The sequence below is a fragment of the Trachemys scripta genome, chromosome 5 (genome assembly GCF_013100865.1).
Source record: "Trachemys scripta elegans isolate TJP31775 chromosome 5, CAS_Tse_1.0, whole genome shotgun sequence".
Taxonomy (NCBI): Eukaryota; Metazoa; Chordata; order Testudines; family Emydidae; genus Trachemys; species Trachemys scripta.
Genome location: NC_048302.1, coordinates 105,156,104 through 105,175,705, shown reverse-complemented (window position 1 = coordinate 105,175,705; position 19,602 = coordinate 105,156,104). Strand labels below are relative to the sequence as shown.

General features: G+C 38.7%; 1 protein-coding gene across 1 annotated transcript in view; it reads left to right on the top strand.

Annotated features, from left to right (window-relative positions):
• SLC34A2 (solute carrier family 34 member 2) overlaps positions 1–16,203 on the top strand; it is a 31,653-nt gene extending 15,450 nt beyond the window's left edge. Inside the window, exons 7-13 of the mRNA XM_034772956.1 lie at positions 1,660–1,855; positions 2,496–2,591; positions 6,043–6,163; positions 6,863–7,030; positions 8,340–8,456; positions 8,541–8,665; positions 15,172–16,203. Of these exons, the coding sequence (XP_034628847.1) occupies positions 1,660–1,855; positions 2,496–2,591; positions 6,043–6,163; positions 6,863–7,030; positions 8,340–8,456; positions 8,541–8,665; positions 15,172–15,753 (1,405 nt within the window). The 3' untranslated portion in view covers positions 15,754–16,203. The remainder of the gene's footprint in view (positions 1–1,659; positions 1,856–2,495; positions 2,592–6,042; positions 6,164–6,862; positions 7,031–8,339; positions 8,457–8,540; positions 8,666–15,171) is intronic.
• The last annotated feature ends 3,399 nt before the right edge of the window (positions 16,204–19,602 follow it).

The window sequence follows — 19,602 nt, the reverse complement described above, 5'->3', positions numbered from 1 at the left end:
CCTTTGTTCATGAGCTATGTGCCACTATAAAGTACAGTACAACCTAGACTTAATGTAGTATAATTGAAAATACATCTGAAAAGAGGCATAGTGGTTCCATTGAAAAGTTCCACAGTTCTAAGAGATTCTACTCTTACTTAATAGACTCCCCCTTTTTAAAGATCAGGAATGTCACAGGAGCTAGTAGAATCTTTCTAACCAGTGGAATTTGAAGAGTGCCTGCTTTTCTACCCACATTTCACCATATCTCTATAACAGGCAAAGAAAAACTTTGTCTGCACAGGAGAGGTTAATGTTACACTAGATAAAATGTTTTCTACCTGTTGTTTACTCTCCTTATGATTTTTTTCAACGTCTGTCAATTCCAAAGTAGGTAAGATATAGTAAAATGAGGAAAGTGAAACATTCTAACAACTGACTGTATCCATTACCAGTTTATGGATTACTAACTAGCTTGACACTACAAAGGTATGCTGCTAGCTTACTGATAGAGAGCAGTAAAAATGGGATGGGAGTGAGACTTTGGCACCTTGTCATTCAGTACAAATAATAACGACTGTGTGCATGTACCCAGATGCGTGAAATACATTTACCCAAAACGTATTTCTGTGTTGTCCCTCTGAATCTTACTAGTCTTTGTCAATGACATACACATGACCTACCAAATAGTTTGTTAGAGCTAAATAATGTATAGAAGGGAGAAACTTTAATTACAAAAGTAAAATGAAAAAGTTGCTTCATAATATAATTATTAATAATCATATCTATCTATTAATAACCTGTACTGTTCACATCACTCTTGTGGTGGATGAAATGGATCAATACATTCATATTTCAAAGAAAGAATAAAAAATGACAAGTGCCTGCTAGCAGTCAAAATAATACTCACTATGTGACTGCATCGTCATTTCCATTGTCCAATTCTAATGTTCCAACTTCCACTAATATTCTACCCTCAAGCAATATTGCAAACCTAAGGAATCAAACAGATTAACATTTAGAAAACATGTTTCCGTGGCTCACAGCATTAGGTTTTTAGTTTTAGGAACTACATTTTAAAACATATGTAGACAAATTGGAGAGAATTAAAGGAGATTAATAAATGATTAAAGACTTGGAAAAGAAGACCGATGGGGAAACAACTGTGAATGTTGAGTCTGCAGAAAAGAAAGCTGGAAGGGAGATCTACAGTAATTGTTTGCAAATATGTACAGGATTGCTATAAAAAGGATAGGGACACATAATTCACGCTACTCAGTAAGGACAGGGGGAAAGGGATTTTAGCTGCAGCAGGAAAAAGTCAGGCTAAGTATTAGGGGAAAACAGTATAATTAGAGTTGAGTGATGGAACAAGCTAATGGAGATTATGCAGTGGCTTTCACTGGAAATCGTTAAAGCAAGGCATGACACTCCTCTTTCAGGGAGAATTTGCTTCATTTGTCTGTTCTTGTTTGATGTTTTAATCCCTTAGGGTCCATTTTGTCAATTGCATGTAAGATTCTGTGCACTATGAGACAGAATAGAAGATTGTGGCCCTAACAAGGAAATCATTCCTGCCTCAGTGCAGGCTCCTTGCCAAACCATATGATTACATCCTTTATCTATGTTATGCATGTGTTATTCAAACAACAAATCATCTTTTTGAATCTCTTTTTGCAGGGCCTTTGCTGGAGCTACAGTCCATGATTTCTTTAACTGGCTCTCAGTGTTCGTGTTGTTGCCCCTTGAAGTAGTGTCTGGTTATCTTTATCGTCTTACTAATGTTATAGTTGATTCCTTTAATCTCGAGAGTGGTGAAGATGCCCCTGAGCTGCTAAAAGTCATCACAGATCCTTTTACAAAGCTTATCATCCAGGTAAGCTCTCACTTTAATGAGGCCACTTGCTTGATTCATCTTCAGTTAATCAAACTGCTCTGAGGCTGCCAGGCTGCATATTAGTCCCTGTACTCATGACAGAAAACTCATTTTTAATTTTATTTTATTTTTTGTTTCACATTTCCTGAAATCTCATGTATTAGATACATGTTTCAAATATTTCAAAAAATGTCAATTTAATGCTGACACCCAAGGCAGGCACTTCTGGGAAGGTTGGTTGGGAGTTAGGCGATTGGTGAAAAATAGAGTGAACAGGGAAATTGATACATGGAGAAGTTGAGTTTATATGAAATCAACCATGTGTGTTTGTTTAAATGAGGGATAGTTGATGGCTGATTTGGTCTAGTACATGGGGCAAAGGATGCGTGTTTCATGTTTTTATAGATATATAAAAATGAGAAAGGAAGATTATTTTTCCAGGAGATAAACCCCTGTTTGTATGTCTTGTTGGGCAGGAGATCAGGCACTTCTAAGATCATGTTTGCTTTACTCATGTTAGCAGACCTATTGATTTCAGTGGGACTACTTGGAGGAATTAGATGAGCAGGCTTCGCTCTAATTTTACAGATCCAAACTACAGACTGGAATTACTGTGTTCTATTTGTTTCTTCTCTTTTAGCTTGATAAGTCAGTAATAAATGCAATTGCTACAAATGAGGAAGGAGCAAAAAACAAATCCCTGGTAAAGACTTGGTGCAAAACTAAAACAAATGTGGTGAGTATTGTGTTAAAATGGCTTTTGTGCTCTTAAGGAAAGATATTGCCGCTTAACTATCACTCCTTCATATAGAAGGAAATAGTTTGACAGTATTATAAATACATCCACAGCACAAAAACGATATTTTTCTATTACTACTAATGTTATTTACAGTAGTTGGGCAAGGTGTTCTAATATATGCAGTTTGTGAGATTATTTTGAGATTAGTTTTATTTGTTGCATAAAATAAATGAACAAAGTGTAACACTCTTGTACCTCTACTGAAGTCAAAGGAGTTGTACCAAGTATAAATTTGGCCTAATTTGGTCTGACATTGAACGATGCTGTACACCTTTTGATTTGTCATTGTGATTGTCTTGAATCAAAAAGAAAAAGAAAAACCTCCTAAATCCACTATTATTTTAAATTTCTGGTGCTGCTGCAGACTTTCTGCATGTAGAAAATATCTGCAACACAGCGATAATAATACTATCTCCTCCCCACCCTTTTTCTGTCTTGTCCATTTATATTGTAAGCTCTTCAGGGCATGGTCTGTCTCTTACTATGTGTTTGTACAATGCCAAGCACCGTGGGTCCCTATGACTGGGAACTTTTGGTGCTACTACAGTAAAAATAATTAACAAAAAGAGGTGAAAGTCATCTGCAATGAAGCATGAATTTCAGCAGAACAGAATAGTGCCCCTGACATTAAACGCTGAGGTGAAGATATAAATAGCAAAGCCAAATATTCAAGCAGGAGACCACTGCAGTATGGCAGCATTCCAGTGAGTTGATCTGACAAACCAATACAGAACTAGTTTATTCTGATGTGCAGTAGGGCAATCTTTTGCCTATTTTAGTATTCTTGGAAAACTGCTTTGTGACCAACCTGACTTGGAGCTTAACCTGAATTCATAACTCAGGCAAAACTCCCAATTAAAGGAATTTCTTTCAGAAGTTAACGTCAATATACATTTTGCTAGATTAAAGACTGCAGGATTTGGATCTTGTTCAGTGCTTCATCTAAATAAAACTGGTTTGTTAAAGATCCGTTGGTGCTCTTAATGAGAATGTTATCACTTCTCATATGTATTACAGTAATGCCCAAAGTCTCCAAGTCAGCAGCCCCAAATGCATAAGAAGACACAATTCCTGCTCTGAAGAATTTAAAATCTAGAGCTGGAATTTTCAGATGAGCCTAATGGAGTTAGGCACTCACCTCCCATTAATATTCAATGAGATTTGGCCACCCAACTCTCAAACACGCTTTTGAAAATCCCAGTCTAAGAAAATAAGTGATTACATGGAGCGTGTGGGAAGAGGGATATAATGAAATCCATACAATTTGATGTGCATGTATACATTTGTTGTTCTAGAACTGCAACTCAAGGAAATATTTAAATTTAAAAATGACTAAACAAACAGTCTCAGCAGAGTGGCCAAATCTTGAATAGCTATGGGGACAGATTTGGTAACTCCAGGTCAGGGTTGAGGTGTATTGGCAGGGCCGTGTGGGAAGCTTGCACTGCCCCTGCCCATATAGTACCTTTTCTGTTGACAAATACAAAATGTCACTCAGCAGGACTATCAACCTACCATCTTTCACCAGTACAAAATGCGCTAAAAATAGTTCTTAAGATAGGAGTCATGTTAGATTCTCTGTAGTCCCTTCTGCACAGCAATGACCCCATAAAAACCAGTAGATCATGTTTCCCCTTTGATTTTTGCACTCAAGTCCCATTTATTTAATAGAATACAGCCCAATATCAGTTTATAATGGGCTGCTAGATTCTGTTACCCTTACTTCCTTTGAGAACTACCTTACTAGATTTCAGTGAGACTACTCAGCATGAGTAAGAGGAGCAGGTTCTGGTCCATTAAAAATGTGACCATGCACACCTCTTTAAACATATATGCTAAAGGCTAGATTCTGATTACTCCTTGAGTAATCTCATTGAAACCAATGGGACAGATTGGGGAATCAGGTACTACTCAATGAAAGTATATTAGAATCAGGTCCTACAACAACAGCATATTGCTTGGCTCTAATACTAAATGATTGGTTTTGCTGCTGCTAGTGGCTGTTTAGAAGCTCTGCTGAGAGTGGTAATGTTGTAATAATACAGTAAGTAACATTTGGCAATAAATGGGCAGTAATTGCTGCTGAATTTGAAGGAGATTCATTAAACATTGTAAGATTTCATGCTTTACTTACAATAACCCCTGGTTTCAGAGACTACTATGAGTCCTAGACAATTAGTTCTCGTGTGTTTATTAAATTGCAAACTTAGTCCGGTGTCTCTGATGAATAAAAATTCATATGAAAGAAAGGAAAGTAGAAGAGATGGGTAGAACCCCTACTGCGTTGTCATTCAAAAATATTGTTAAATTGGTACATTTAAACACACAATGTTAGAAAATTGTTTTAATAAACCCCTTACAAGCATAGGTACAGACAATTTGTCACTGGCTGTGAGGGCAACAAAGTGAGAGATAACAGAAAAGGAAAAACTTGTCTGTGGACTGGTGACAGTCACAATGTCAGTGGCTCAGAGAGTTGGAGTTCAAAGTCTAACGGGCTGGTAACTACTTTCTTGGGCTGTACAGTTTAGCAAAAACAATCCATTCCATGGTTTCGTAATCTGGCTAGGATTTGCAGACCTTGTATTATATAACACTGTTTCTCTGTGAACTGAAGAGTCGGGGTCTGTGTGTGCCTGCCACCCTGAATGAAGAATCCTGTTTACCTCCACTAGAGCTGAGTCTGATCTACTCAAGACTACTGCTTCGAAATAGCAGAACATGACTGCCTTGGCAACTCATAGCCAGCACGGCTAGAGTCTGGACTGGTCACTTCCCTCCTCACAGGCGAGGTTGTGGCTGGTGAATGAGTGTGGGGTCCAGTACAGGTCCCTACTAATAGTAATTAGCTCTTCTATAGGACTTTTCATCAGTAGATCTCAAAGTGCTTTATAAAGGATGTCAGTAGCATTATCTCCATTCCACAGATGAGGAAGCTGAGTCATAGAGAGGTGAAGTGACTTGCCCAAGGTCACCCAGCAAGAAGAGCTGGCAGTAGAACCAGGTGTCCTGAGTCCTAGTCAAGTGCTCTATCCACTAGGCAGCACTGCCTCCACTACTTTCAATTAAGGACCCTGGCGGAGATAAGTTTATTTGATTCAAGGAAACAGTGAGATGGATAGGGATTGTCAAGGAATTCCACAGCCTTCCCACCCCACCATATTACTTTAATTAACTTGAATGAAGTCTCAGCCTTTTTTCAAAATACAAGCAAGTCTGCCTCTTCATTGGTGGGATGCCATTAGTTATAGACTGAGCTTAGCCCTGTTCACCATTCTTCATTTATTATAGGAATGCTTTGTTCCAGTTCTTGAAAATCCATGCATGTTAGTTTTTAATGCAAAGGATGTAGTTGATTAAATTGTCTGTTTTGCATGGCAATATCTAGACAATGCAGAATGTCACCATTCCGGCCTCAGAAAACTGCACATCCCCTGACCTTTGCTGGACTGATGGAAACTTGACATGGACCATCAAAAATGTGTCTCTCACAGAAAATATTCAAAAATGTAAGTAGAAATACCACTTATTTGTAAGTTATGGGTTTTAGGTACACTCTTTTTGTGTAAAGTCAACAACAGATCATTATAAAGGGATACAAGCAAAATGAAGTTTGACAGCTGCATACATTCAGACCAGCTCCTCTGGAGTTATTGACCAATTTCCTTTTGGTAGCATTGCATCATTCAGACCCCACATAGATCTCTTGCTAGGAGCCCTAAAATCAGCACAGAATGTATTCCATGTCATGTCACCCCTTACAAGTCCAGTGACAGGGTCCTACGGTTATGTTACCAGAGTGATTTCTTGGATATTTTGATTGATCATCTTCATTGGCATGTGAGTACCGTTTGGCAGGGAAGGGGTGACACACTCATCCTGCCACGAAGAACACACTAAGATTTGCTCCTGCCTTTGCATACTGCTCCCTTGCGCAAAGTTGCATGGAGACACGTTACCCATACATGGGCATGTTTCTATCTCTGTCTGCCCCTTTGTGTGGGGATGCTAGATATCTTATAGCCCTGGCCATAGGAGATCCACATACACCCCTAAACCACCCATACTGGGTAGCCAATGAGGTAAGGATTTTTTGCTACCTTTGACATTGATGCCACCAGGCCTATTTATGGAAGAATAGCAGTATGGCCTAGTGACAGAAATAAAATTCTGGCTAGTCTGACTTTGACTTTCTTTTTCCTTTTTAGGCCAGCATCTCTTTGTAGGAACAAATCTTGCTGATCTTGCTGTCGGTCTCATCCTGCTTGCAGGGTCTTTGATAATTTTGTGCACCTGTTTGGTGCTGATAGTTAAGTTACTGAATTCTGTGCTTAAAGGACAAGTGGCCTCCGTTATCAAGAAGACACTCAATACCGGTAACTATGTGTTGTTTCTATGTAACTAGGAAAAACTGTGGCAATAAGCATGTTTACTGACACTTTGCCCTGGCCGATCCGAAGCGATGGCATGAGTAAAGCAATATGAAGCTGAAATTCTAAAATATTATTTCATCTTGTCAGTGTGTTTCTTGCATTTCTTTTTATAAATCAGTGAGTGAATGTTTCACTTGTGAAGTGTGGCTGATTAAGCCGTAGAAACCAAAGTCCAGACTCTGTTTTTGATGTACTGTATAATCATTAGCTGTTAGAATCCGAGGGGTTACTCGATATATATCCTCAGTAAATACCACTGAAGTGCTGACAGCTTCCTCTGGCATGGGGCTTTCACCTCATGTTACTGCTGGTGCTAGTTGAAAAAAGGGACAAATTTTTTGATGCTTTCCCTTTCCCTCTCGTGACTGAGCAGCCAGCTTCCATCTCTATGACCACCTGTCTCATTAAAAAGCCACTTTATGCTAGGACATTCGCCCAGGTGCAGCTTTTGCCACCATCCCTTTTGCTTCCTAGATTGAGGAGAGGGGTGGGCTCCACTAGCAGTGGGAGGCAGCCCTGACAGAGGTCTGACTGAGGAAGAAGAGATGGTGCTCTGCATGGGGAGAAGGTTACATAAACAGGACTTGCTGCTGGCCCTTCCTTCCTCTGGGGTACAGGGCACCAGCGGCTCAGGAAAAAAAATTAGTCAGTTCCCATGTTTACATCTAATTTGGAACTGGTCAGTTTCTTGGGTTTCTTATTTCACTTCTTCCCAACTGATTACGTCCTGATTTCATAGCTGACTGGCAAAGCTGCAGGCGTCAGGGAAACATGGTGCATTATCTCTCTAAGTAGGGTCTTTAGGTCTATATTTTCAAAAGTTATTAGTGATTTTTAGGTGCCCAGCTTGAGACACATTAAAGAGACCCGATTTTTCACAGGCTGGGTTCTCAGTGCTTTTTGAAAAACAGGCTCACTGAGGGCATCTGAAGCTGCCAAAATTGAGGCCACTGAAATTTGAAAACCGTAGGCCTTGTTATTTCAGTTTATAATTGAAAGGTACCTATATGTCATTGTGTTGATTTTCATGTAAATGCTTTTATTATTATTTGCAACTAGGAGCCCTACTCAAAGACCACGGCCTCGCTGTCCTGGGTGCTTTACTAACATAGAACAAAAAATGGTCATTGCCCCAAGTAGCTTTAACATCTAATAAATAAGAAATAATAATAATATTTTCACAGCTGTATTACATATAGCACAAAATATTTTGTGACTCTAAAAATTGTGCCCTCCCTTTTTTATTTTTCAGATTTCCCATATCCTTTTTCTTGGGTAACCGGATACCTGGCAATGCTTGTTGGAGCTGGTATGACGTTCATTGTTCAAAGCAGTTCTGTTTTCACATCTGCTATTACGCCACTCGTTGGTAAGTTCTTTGGTATTTTATTTCTAAAGCCTCATATTTTATATTTTTCACTCCAAAATATTCAGTCCTATTTTCTTCTTCTAGGTATTGGTGTTATAAGCATTGAGCGCGCTTACCCACTTACGTTAGGGTCTAACATTGGTACGACCACGACTGCTATACTGGCCGCTTTAGCAAGTCCAGGCAGTACATTAAGATATTCATTACAGGTCAGTATAAATCATGCTTATTATTACTTACAGATTGACGTCAGTGAGAATTTTGCCAGAGTAAGGAGGATTAAGGCGTAAGGAGAATTTAGCTCTAATGATGCTGGCATACAAATATCCCACGCTAGTACCAGACCATTGCCTTTCAAACCTGAGCTCTTCAGGTTATTAAGGGTCACGCATCAGTCTCAAATACTGAGACAAAAGGTACATTAAATGTTCACAGAATTCTGTTAGATAATGGCTTTCCTGAGATTGGCTTGATTCTGTTATAGACTTTCAGAAACAGAAGCTAGGTTCCGAAGTCAGAATGTTGACATTTACACTGATGGCCTGTTTTCAAAAATGCTGAAGACCAAGTAGCTCCCATTGACTTAATTATTGGCTCATCCCTTGTGAAAAGCACACCGCTGATTTTAGGAGCCTAGGTTTGGGAACCTATTTTTTAAAATGGTAAATGACTTTCCAGGTATATGGTGATGTCTGAATTTACCTTTCTACATCAAGAGGGAAAATAGTAATGAAGTCTTCTCTATAACCAGTATCAATGCATTTCAATAACTCTAATAAACTGAACGTACTTGGAAAACAGGGAAATAACAACAGTAGTCATTTTATTGCCTCCACACAAGATAAAGCAGCTGCAATCTCAAGCTGGGCTAAGTCCAGTTAAGTTGATCTCATGTTAAATAATCATTTTATGACATCCTTTAAAAAACAAAACCACGTGTTTGAATTAGGGCTGTCAAGTGATTAAAAAATTAATCGCAATTAATCACTCTGGTAAACAACAATAGAATACCATTTCTTTTAATATTTTGGATGTTTTCTACATTTTCAAATATATTGATTTCAGTTACAACACAGAATACAAAGTGTACAGTGCTCACTTTATATTTATTATTGATTACAAGTATTTACACTGTAAAAAAACAAAAGAAATGGTATTTTTCAATTTACCTAATACAAGTACTGTAATGCAATCTGTTTATCGTGAAAGTTGAACTTACAAATGTAGAATTATGTACAAAAAAACTGCATTCAAAAATAAAACAATGTAAAATTTTAGAGCCTGCAAATCCACCCAGTCCTACTTCTTGTTCAGCCAATTGCTCAGACAAACAAGTTTGTTTACATTTGCAGAAGATGACAGGATCTGCTCAATAACAATCCAAAGCAGTGTGGACCGACGCATGTTCATTTTTATTATCTGAGTCAGATGCCACAAGCAGAAGGTTGATTTTCTTTTTTGGCGGTTTGGGTTCTGTAGTTTCTGCATCAGAGTGTTGCTCTTTTAAGGCTTCTGAAAGCATGCTCCATACCTCATCCCTCTCAGATTTTGGAAGGCACTTCAGATTCTTAAACCTTGGGTCAAGTGCTGTAGCTATCTTTAGAAATCTCAGATTGGTACTTTACCTTCTTTGCATTTTGTCAAATCTGAAGTGAAAGTGTTCTTAAAATGAACAATGTGCTGGGTCATCATTCGAGACTGCTGTAACATGAACTATGTGGCAGAATGCAGGTAAAATAGAACAGGGGGCATACAATTCTCCCCCAAGGAGTTCAGTCACAAATTTAATTAATGCATTTTTTTTTTTTACGAGTGTCATCAGCATGGAAACATGTCCTCTGGAATGGTGGCCGAAACATGAAGGGGCCTACAAATGTTTAGCATATCTGGCATGTAAATATCTTGCTACAACAGTGCCATGAGAACGCCTGTTTTCACTTTACATGACATTGTAAACAAGAAGTGGGCAGCATTATCTTCTGCAAATGTAAATAAACTTGTTTGTCTGAGTGACAGGGTGAACAAGAAGTAGAACTGAGTGGACTTGTAGGCTCTGAAATTTTACATTGTTTTGTTTTTGAGTGAAGTTATGTAACAAAAAAACCCCTTACATTTGTAAATTGCACTTTCAGGACAAAGAGGTTGCACTACAGTACTTGTATGAGGTGAATTGAAAAATACTATTTCTTTTATCATTTTAAAGTGCAAATACTTGTAATAAACAATATACACTTTGATTTCAATTACAACACAGAATACTATATGAAAATGTAGAAAAACATCCAAAATATGTAATAAATTTCAATTAGTATTCTATTGTTTAACAGTGTGATTAAAACTGCGATTAATCGCAATTAATTTTTTTGAGTTAATCGCGTGAGTTAACTGTGATTAATCTACAGCCCTAGTTTAAATGTTAGTTTTAATCAAATAACAATTACAGAAGGGAAATGAGATAAGGGCAAGGGATCTACAGATTTGGTCAGCAGACACTGGACTTATTTTGCCCAAGCCCCTTCTTGAGGCTTTAGAAAGCAGGTCATAGAGTTTAAAGCCAGAAGAGACAACCAGATCATGTAGGTTATGTCACTCTTAAACCGCAGCATAGACACTCGCGGCTGCAATGGGAGGTTTTCTCCCATTGCTTTAGTTAATCTGCCTCCCTGAGGGGCGTTAGTTAGGTTAACAGAAGAATTATTCTGTCAACCTAACACTGTCAACAGGGGGCGGTTAGGCTAACTTACTTGTGGCTTTTTCACACCCCTGAGTGACACAACTGGGTTCACTTAACTTGTTAGTGTAGACCTGGCCCTCGTGTGACTTCCTGTATATCATAGGCCACCAACATCACCCAACACCCCCACCCTAAACCCAACAATCAAAATTAGATGAAAGTTCTGTAGCCCACAAGAGACTAAATTATTATGTGGCACAGGCAGAGAAGGGGGAGACTGAGGTGTACCAATGCCGAAAGCCCTCGCCATGGCAGGGAATTGATTGAGCAAGATATATCTAGATGATCCCAGCACGTTAACTGCACCCCACACTGCAAAAGAAGGTGAAACCTCCACAAAGTCACACTCTGACCTTGGGGAAAATTCCTTCCCAACCCCAGATATTGCAATCAGCTAGAGCCTGAGCATGTGAGCAAGCACCTGAGTGAGAGAATGTTCAGTGCCACCTTAAAGCACCGTCTGTCCAGTGTCCCATCTCTGATGCTTCAGAGGAAGAAGGAAAAAAACCTCAGAATACGTTGGGGTCACCCCTTCAGGTGATCGACGGAAGACATAAACTGGAAGGGACCCCCAGGGCTGTTGAGCCTTGCCCCCCAACATCACGAGCAATCCCATCATATAACCCTACTCATAAATTTATCCATCTCTCAAAACGAATTAACTGTTTTGCCCCATAACTCCTATTGCGAGGCTGTTCCAGAATCTCACCTCTGTGATGGTTAGAAACCTTCTTTAAATTTCCGGCCTTAATTTGTTCGTGGCCAGCTTATACTCATATGTTTTTATGCAAGTTTGTCCTTTAAATTTAATAGCTCTTCACCCTCCCCGGTGTTTACCCCCTCTCAGACTTCATTTTGCTAGGCCAAGCAAGCCAAGCACTTCCATTCTCCTCTCATAAAATAGGCACTCCATATCCCAGTCATCCTAGTAGATCTTCTCTGCACCTGTTCCAGTTTGAATTAATTTTTCTTGAACATGGGTAACCAGAGTTTTACACAGTATTCCAGATGAGGTTTCACCTGTACTTTGTACAATGACATTAATATTTCTCTATCTCTATTGGAAATGTCTTGCCTACTACATCCTAGCATCGCATCTACCTTTTTCACAGCCACATCCTGGTCGTGGCTCATAATTATCCTGTGATCAAGCAATATACTTAGTCTCTGTTGCTTCTAAATGATAAGCTCTGAATTTATAACAGAAATTCTTATTATTAAATCCTATCTTGCACTTTGTACTATTGAATTCAGATCCTCCTCTGTATTGCCAATACCTCCCACCTTTGTATCAACAGCAAATTTTATTAGCACTCTCCTACTTTTTGTGCCAGTCATTAATAAATTAATTAATAAAAAATAAATAAATTAATAACAATATTAAATAATATTGGCCCCAACGCCAATCCTTGAGGAACTCCACTAGTAACCTCTCTGCAGTCTGATATTTCTCCTTTCAGCACAACCCATTGCCTTCTCCCCTTTAGCCAGTTCCTTGTACTAATCTTCATCGTCTCTACCTTAACTAATAATTTTCTCTCTGGTACCATGTCAGATGCTTTACTGATGTCCAAGTGTATTAGATATGCTGCATGTCCCTTATCTAAAAAATCAGTTCTCTTCTCAAAGAAATAAATCAGGTTAGTCTGACACACTTTATTTTTAGTAAACCCATGTTGCATTACATCCCTTTTCCATTTACCTCCATGAATTTAATTATTCTTTCCTTCATAATTTGTTCTAAAGCCTTGCATACCATTTAGGTCAGACTAATAGCCCTGTAATTGCCCGGATCAGTTATTTTCCCTTTCTTAAATATCGGAACAATGCTAGCTATTCTCCAGTCATATGGTATTACTTCCAAATATATAGATTTATTAAAAATCTTTGCTACTGGACTAGCAATTTCATGTGCCAGTTCTTTCAGTATTCTGGGATAGAAATTATCTGGTCTCCCTAATTTATGATCATTAAACTCTTAAGTTTTTCTTTCAACTACAATGTGACAGTCTCCCATCCATATGCTCATTTTGAATGGAGACTGTCACATCGTAAGTTTTTCCTAAAGTCCAACCTAAACTGCCCTTGCTGCAATTTAAGCCCATTGCTTCTTGGGATTCTATCCTCAGAGGTTAAGAAGAACAATTTTTCTCCCTCCTCCTTGTAACAACCTTTTATGTACTTGAAAACTGTCATCATGTCCCCCCTCTCTTCTCCAGACTAAACAAATCCAATGTTTTCAATCTTCTCTCATAGGTCATGTTTTCTAGATCTTTAATCATTTTTGTTACTCTTCTCTGGACTTTTTCCAGTTTGACCACATCTCTCCTGAAATGTGGCACCCAGAACTGGACACAATACTCCAGTTGAGTCCTAATCAGTGCGGAGTAGAGTGGAAGAATTACTTCTCGTGTCTTGCTTACAATACTCCTCCTAATATAACCCAGAATGATGTTTGCTTTTTTTGTAACAGTGTTACACTCTTGACTCATATTTAGCTTGTGGTCCACTATGACCCCCAGATCCCTTTCTGCAGTACTCCTTCCTAGGCAGTCATTTCCCATTTTGTATGGTGTGCAACTGATTGTTCCTTCCTAAGTGGAGTACTTTGCATTTGTCCTTATTGACTTATTAGGATGCCGGAGTCTAAAGGCAGCACATTATTTCCTTATAAGCAACACATTTTTTACATTAAAAAATTAGGCTTGTGTACCTTTCTCATTGATTTGTACTTGTATCTTTTTCAGTTGATGAACAGAAATTGCTTGTTGTTTGAGTTGGCTGACTTTGTCCCCAGCGCTGTGCGCTGCATGGTAGAACTACTCAGCAGAGCTGTGTGGAGGACAGGAGTTCTGTTTTGTGAAGGATTTTGAGATATTGAGCTTTGGCTTTGTTCCAAATTGGAGCAAACACCCAAAATTTCCAAATTCTTCACAAAGGGAAATTAAAAATAATATTTTGGGTCATTTGAAAAACGTTTCCTTTTGATTTTAACTTTTTACATGTCTTTATTTAAGTAAAAAAAATTAGATATGAAAAGTAGTTTCAAAGCAAAAACTCAATTCCCCCCCCCAAAAAATGTCAAAATGGGACATTTGTTGAAACTTTCTCTCCCCCCCCCCCCCCCATGATATTCCGGCAAAATGGACCCAGTTTCATTAAGCATTTTGATGCTGGTGGAACCACATATTCCAACAGAATCTGGTCCTTTCAGAGCTTCTCTGACCAGCTCTGTGTATCATTGTGCATGTGGATGTGCTGTCCATTGTACACTTTTAATGACCTTTTAATACTCTTGTTGTAGGCTCCTTGGTTTCACTGGGAATTTTGCTAGTGTGAGGGCTGGTCTACACTGGGGGGGGGGGGAAATCTATCCAAGATATGCAACTTCAGCTACGTGAATAGGGTAGCTGAAGTCGAAGTATCTTGGATCGAATTACCTGGGGTCCAGACGGCGCAGGATCAATGGCCGCGGCTCCCCCGTCGACTGTGCTACCGCCGCTCGCTGTGGTGGAGTTCTGGAGTCAACGGTGAGCACGTTTGGGGATCGATATATCGCGTCTTAACGAGACACGATATATTGATCCCGGATAAATCGATTGCTACCCGCCGATACGGCAGGTAGTGAAGACGTATCCTAAGAGTAAGGAATCAGACCCTTAGGCCAAGTCAGATGTAACTTAGTTGTCTTATGTTGATCACTCATCAAAAACACACAGAAGTCTGGATCTTTTCCAAACATTATCCTGATTGTTGATCATTATTAATTATGTAGTACCCAAAGTGTGCATAGTGCTTCCCAGAACATAGAGAAGACCGTATAACCTAAATCTAATCATAACTCTAAGTGTGATAATAGAGTAAGAGGGGAGTGAAGGAAGACAGAACACAGACTCTGAGGAAGATCATAGGTTTGTTGATATTTGGGTCACAGTATTTAAAGGCACTTTAACTAACTGCTCAAAATGTGCTTGCTTTCAGATTGCTTTGTGTCACTTTTTTTTCAATATTTCTGGGATTATTCTGTGGTACCCAATACCTTTCACCCGGGTACCAATCCGCCTCGCAAAGAGCTTGGGGAACATAACAGCCAAGTACAGATGGTTTGCTATTTTTTATCTGATCCTCTGCTTCCTCCTGATCCCGTTGGCTGTGTTTGGTTTGTCGGTAGCTGGCTGGCAGGTCCTTCTGGGCGTTTGTGGTCCCATCCTACTTGCTTTGATTACAGTGATTGTGATTAATGTTCTGCAGTCCAAACGGCCAAATATACTGCCTACAAAGCTCCAAAACTGGGATTTCCTTCCCAGGTGGATGCACTCCTTGAAGCCATGGGATAATGTGATAACTTCTGCACTCTCCTTCTGTGGGAGATACTGCTTCTGCAACAAGTGCTGCAAATGCTGCAAAGGCAACACGGAAGATGAGCTGGCCAAAGACAAGCAGGAAAAGGCTATGGCAGTTTATGATAACACGGTTGAATTGGCTGATGAAGAAAATTGTGTTACAAAGACACAACCAGCAGCTGGTGGTGAGAAAACCTACTCAGACAACACAGCCTTCTAGGAGGGGATCAATCTATAATAGCAAAGATACAGTATAAGACAATCAATCTCTTGAAAATCAGCTTGGGCAGTATACTGAGGAATGAATGAAAACTCAGTTAGGTTCTTGTATCCAGTGGTATACTACTCATCAAGGAATGCAGTAGAACAAATTCTACATGGTTCCCAGAAAGTCTAAGATCAGGTAAAAAGCTAAGGATGGATTTTTATCTGGAGGATCTACTATATGAAATGTTAATTCAAGGCCAGTAATACTAAACAAATAAACGTTGATATGCAGTCCCATTAACAGAATCGCTCCAATGAGTTGAGACATATGAACTTAAAAAAACACTCTGTAATGTGCAGAACATTCTCTCCGAATTACAGGGATATTAAACTACACTCACCTGATGATACCACAAAGTTTCTGGAAGAGGCAAAAAATCAGAAGAACGAAAATGTTTTCATATATTCATTTTCTGCAATGTTAGAGAGCATAGATGCTGTATTTTGTGACTTTTAACTAAAGGCTAACATGTAACTATTTTAAATTGCTGGTGCACTTGCCATTTGAAAGTATAAATCGGTTAAGGACTGGGTGCCTACTGAAGGGCTTTCTGGAAACTTTTTACTAAACCACAAAACAGCCTTTTAAAATAGCAGAAAAGGTTGGATTTAGAGCAATAAAAGCAAGGAAATTTGGAATTCAGCATTATGCCTACTGCAGGGCTTATGCTAAGATCATACGTTCTTAAAGAAAGCTGTTAACACCTACTGTAGAGAAAATGTGTGTTAACTGTCACCATTTACAGCATGACCTGTGTCAATGTAGTTGGAATCAGCATAGTGCCTGGCATGAATTTGTACTGTCAGTATTATGCATGTGCATATTAGGAATCCAAATCTCTAATAAAAATCCACAGGTAAAGTAATCGTACATCACATGCTGGGAAGTCCCATGTCCTCGCTCTCTGTGGGTATTAATGTTTTAGTAAATGCCTGTGCAGACTAGTCCACATCACGGACTGACAAACTGCAACATTTCAGAATGAGCCATTTCTGAGTACTGCAAAGCCTTCAAAAATCAGTACACTTTTGTTGGCTTTACGTAATTAAAAAATGACCAAGTCATGGGAGATATAGTGGGTGAGGGTTGGAATGTATGAAAGTTGACAGTTGTGAGGGGTGGAAAAACTACAGCCCTGGCTCTATGCTAATTTTTAGTTTATATAGCTGAGTTATAAATGAGACTTACAATGGAAATGCTGACAAGACCCTTCACTGTAGCATAGCTACTCAGTGCTGCTAAAATAGATTTACTTCTGAACAAGTTTGCTATTTTCTTAATGTTATGTAATTTAGTAGGCAGAACTCAGTTATAATGTAAATATGTACATTTTGAGGGTGAAAATAAGTTCTTCACATTTTTAAATTGACATGCTTATAAGTTGTGTAAAGTCTGCTTTTTCATATTATATTAAATTTTATTCAGACTGAGCTTTTGATTTTTTCTGCTACTGTGAGCCAATGACAAGATGCTAAGCATGGTTGTGATTTGTATCTATCAGATAGGATTTTCAAAAGGACTCACTGTAGGCCTAACTCTGCTCCCCTGTATCTCAATAGAGAACTCAGCGTTAGGACCAGCCATCCCTTTCAACCTATTCCTTTTTCTGTTTTCTTGATGTTAATGTTTGTTGAACTTTGTTGTCTTTGAACAACTCTTCTCATATGAACAAGATCTCTAGTCTGCCTCGCACATTTCTAATGTGCTCTCGCATGTTTTTATAGGCTTATGTGCATTTCCTACTCTCAGCTTTTTGACTCATTAGAATAATATCTAGACGTTCTTGTGAAATTCTGTAAGACTAACTTTAAAATAGAAGACGTTTCCTGCTTTTCCTTATTCAGTTAACAGAGTGGCTCTTTGTTTTATTGTTTTAAATAAAAGCTTAAACAAGCCCTCTATCAAAACACCAGGGATAGGTTAGGAAAAGCAGTTGCTACAAAAGAACTGGAGGAATTATGTTTTGGCATATCAGTGAGCATATCAGCTTCTTTGTTGTAAATATTCTGCTGTCCTACATTCAGTTCTTGTTTATCCTTCTTCACTCTTTATATACATTGTGTCACGTGCCTTTATTTTTAGGCAGAACTCATGGATTTCAGTGGAGACATTAACTTAAAAATTGATAGCACATGTCCCAGCATATTCATTCCCAGACTCTAATAATTGCTATTTACACTTAATTTATAATTGTTCTAGTGTACAGCATTTTCATAAGTTATATCGTAAATGTCTTAATGTGATTGAGTTGTTTACATTACATATTTGAAAACTATGCAATGTTTATCTATGATGTAAAAAGGACATACTGTATATTTTGTAACATAGCTTTTAAAAATTATATGTGTAACTATGTATACTTCATACTGTGGAGGCATGTTAGTGGCTCCATTGTTTAAGTTATATTGTGATTTGCTGCTAATGCAGGAGGTGAGTCCTTAAAATAAAGATTACAATGTAGCTAAATATATTCCTATTATGTCTATAATGCACAAGGATGTTGAATTCTATTTTTCTAACCAGTTGTGAATTTTTTGTGAAGAGTAACGGGTGAGGCACAAAGTTTCTAAAAATTATTTTTTTAAATTTGAAGAAATTATACAACTTTTCGGGATTCTGTACCATTGGCTTTGTAACCTGGCATGAATGTTCATCTTGCTCTAGTAGAGTGCAGTGCATTGAATAAAAAAATAAAGAGATGTTTAAAATATATACATTTACTTATATGCAGTGGTTGTCAATGGAAAAATAGTTCTGAGTTGAAGAGCTCTAGTTTGAAACAGCAAACTGTAAAGGATATGGGGCTGTGCATCAGCATAGGTACAACAAGGGAAATCTTAGGAGGAATGTGCACCAACACAGATTTTCATAGAAGTAAACATGCTGCGTAGGAGGCGTACTGGAAGGGACCAAGAGAGGTCATCTAGTTCAGACCTCGGTGCTGAGGCAGGACCAAGTTAAGTCTAGAACATCCCTGACAGGTGTTTGTGCAACCTTTTCTTAAAAACCTCCAATTCTGGGGATTCTACAACCTCCCTTGGAAGCCTATTCCAGAGCTTAAGTACCCTCTATAGTGTCTACTTTTTATAGTTAGAAAGTTTTCCCTAATAGCTAACCTAAATCTCACTTGCTACAGATTGAGCCTAGCACTTCTTGTTCTACTTTCAGTGGACTTGGATAACAATTGATCACCATCTCCTTTATAACAGGCCTCAACGTATTAGCATACTGTTATCCAGTAGCCCCCTCAGTCTTCTGTTCTCAAGACTAAATAGGCTCAGTTCTTTTTAACTTTCCCCCACAGGTCAGGTTTTCTAAACCGTTTATTGTTTTTGTTGCTTTCCTCTGGACTCTCTCCAATTTGTCCACTTCTTTCTTAAAAGTGTGGTGCCCAGAATTAGACATGTATTCCAACTGAGGCCTCTCCGGTGTCAAGTAGAGCAGGACAATTACCTCCTCTGTCTTACATAAGACATTCCTGTTAATACATCCCAGAACTATATTACTTTTTTTTTTTTTTTTTGGCAACTGCAACACATTGTTGACTCATATTCAATTTATGATCCTACTATGGTAGGCCCCTGATCCTTTTTCAGCGGTACTATTACCTAGCCAGTTATTCTCTGTTTTGTAGTTGTGCGTTTGATTTTTCCTTCCTAAGTAAAGTACTTTTTTGCCTTTTGTGGGCACGGACATTTTCTGGCAAGTTTCTATGGGATGGAGTGAGTGGGGGACAGGGGTGGGGCAGAGGTGGGGCCTTGGGGAAGAGGAGGGGTGGAGTGAGGCAAGGGTGTTCTGTTT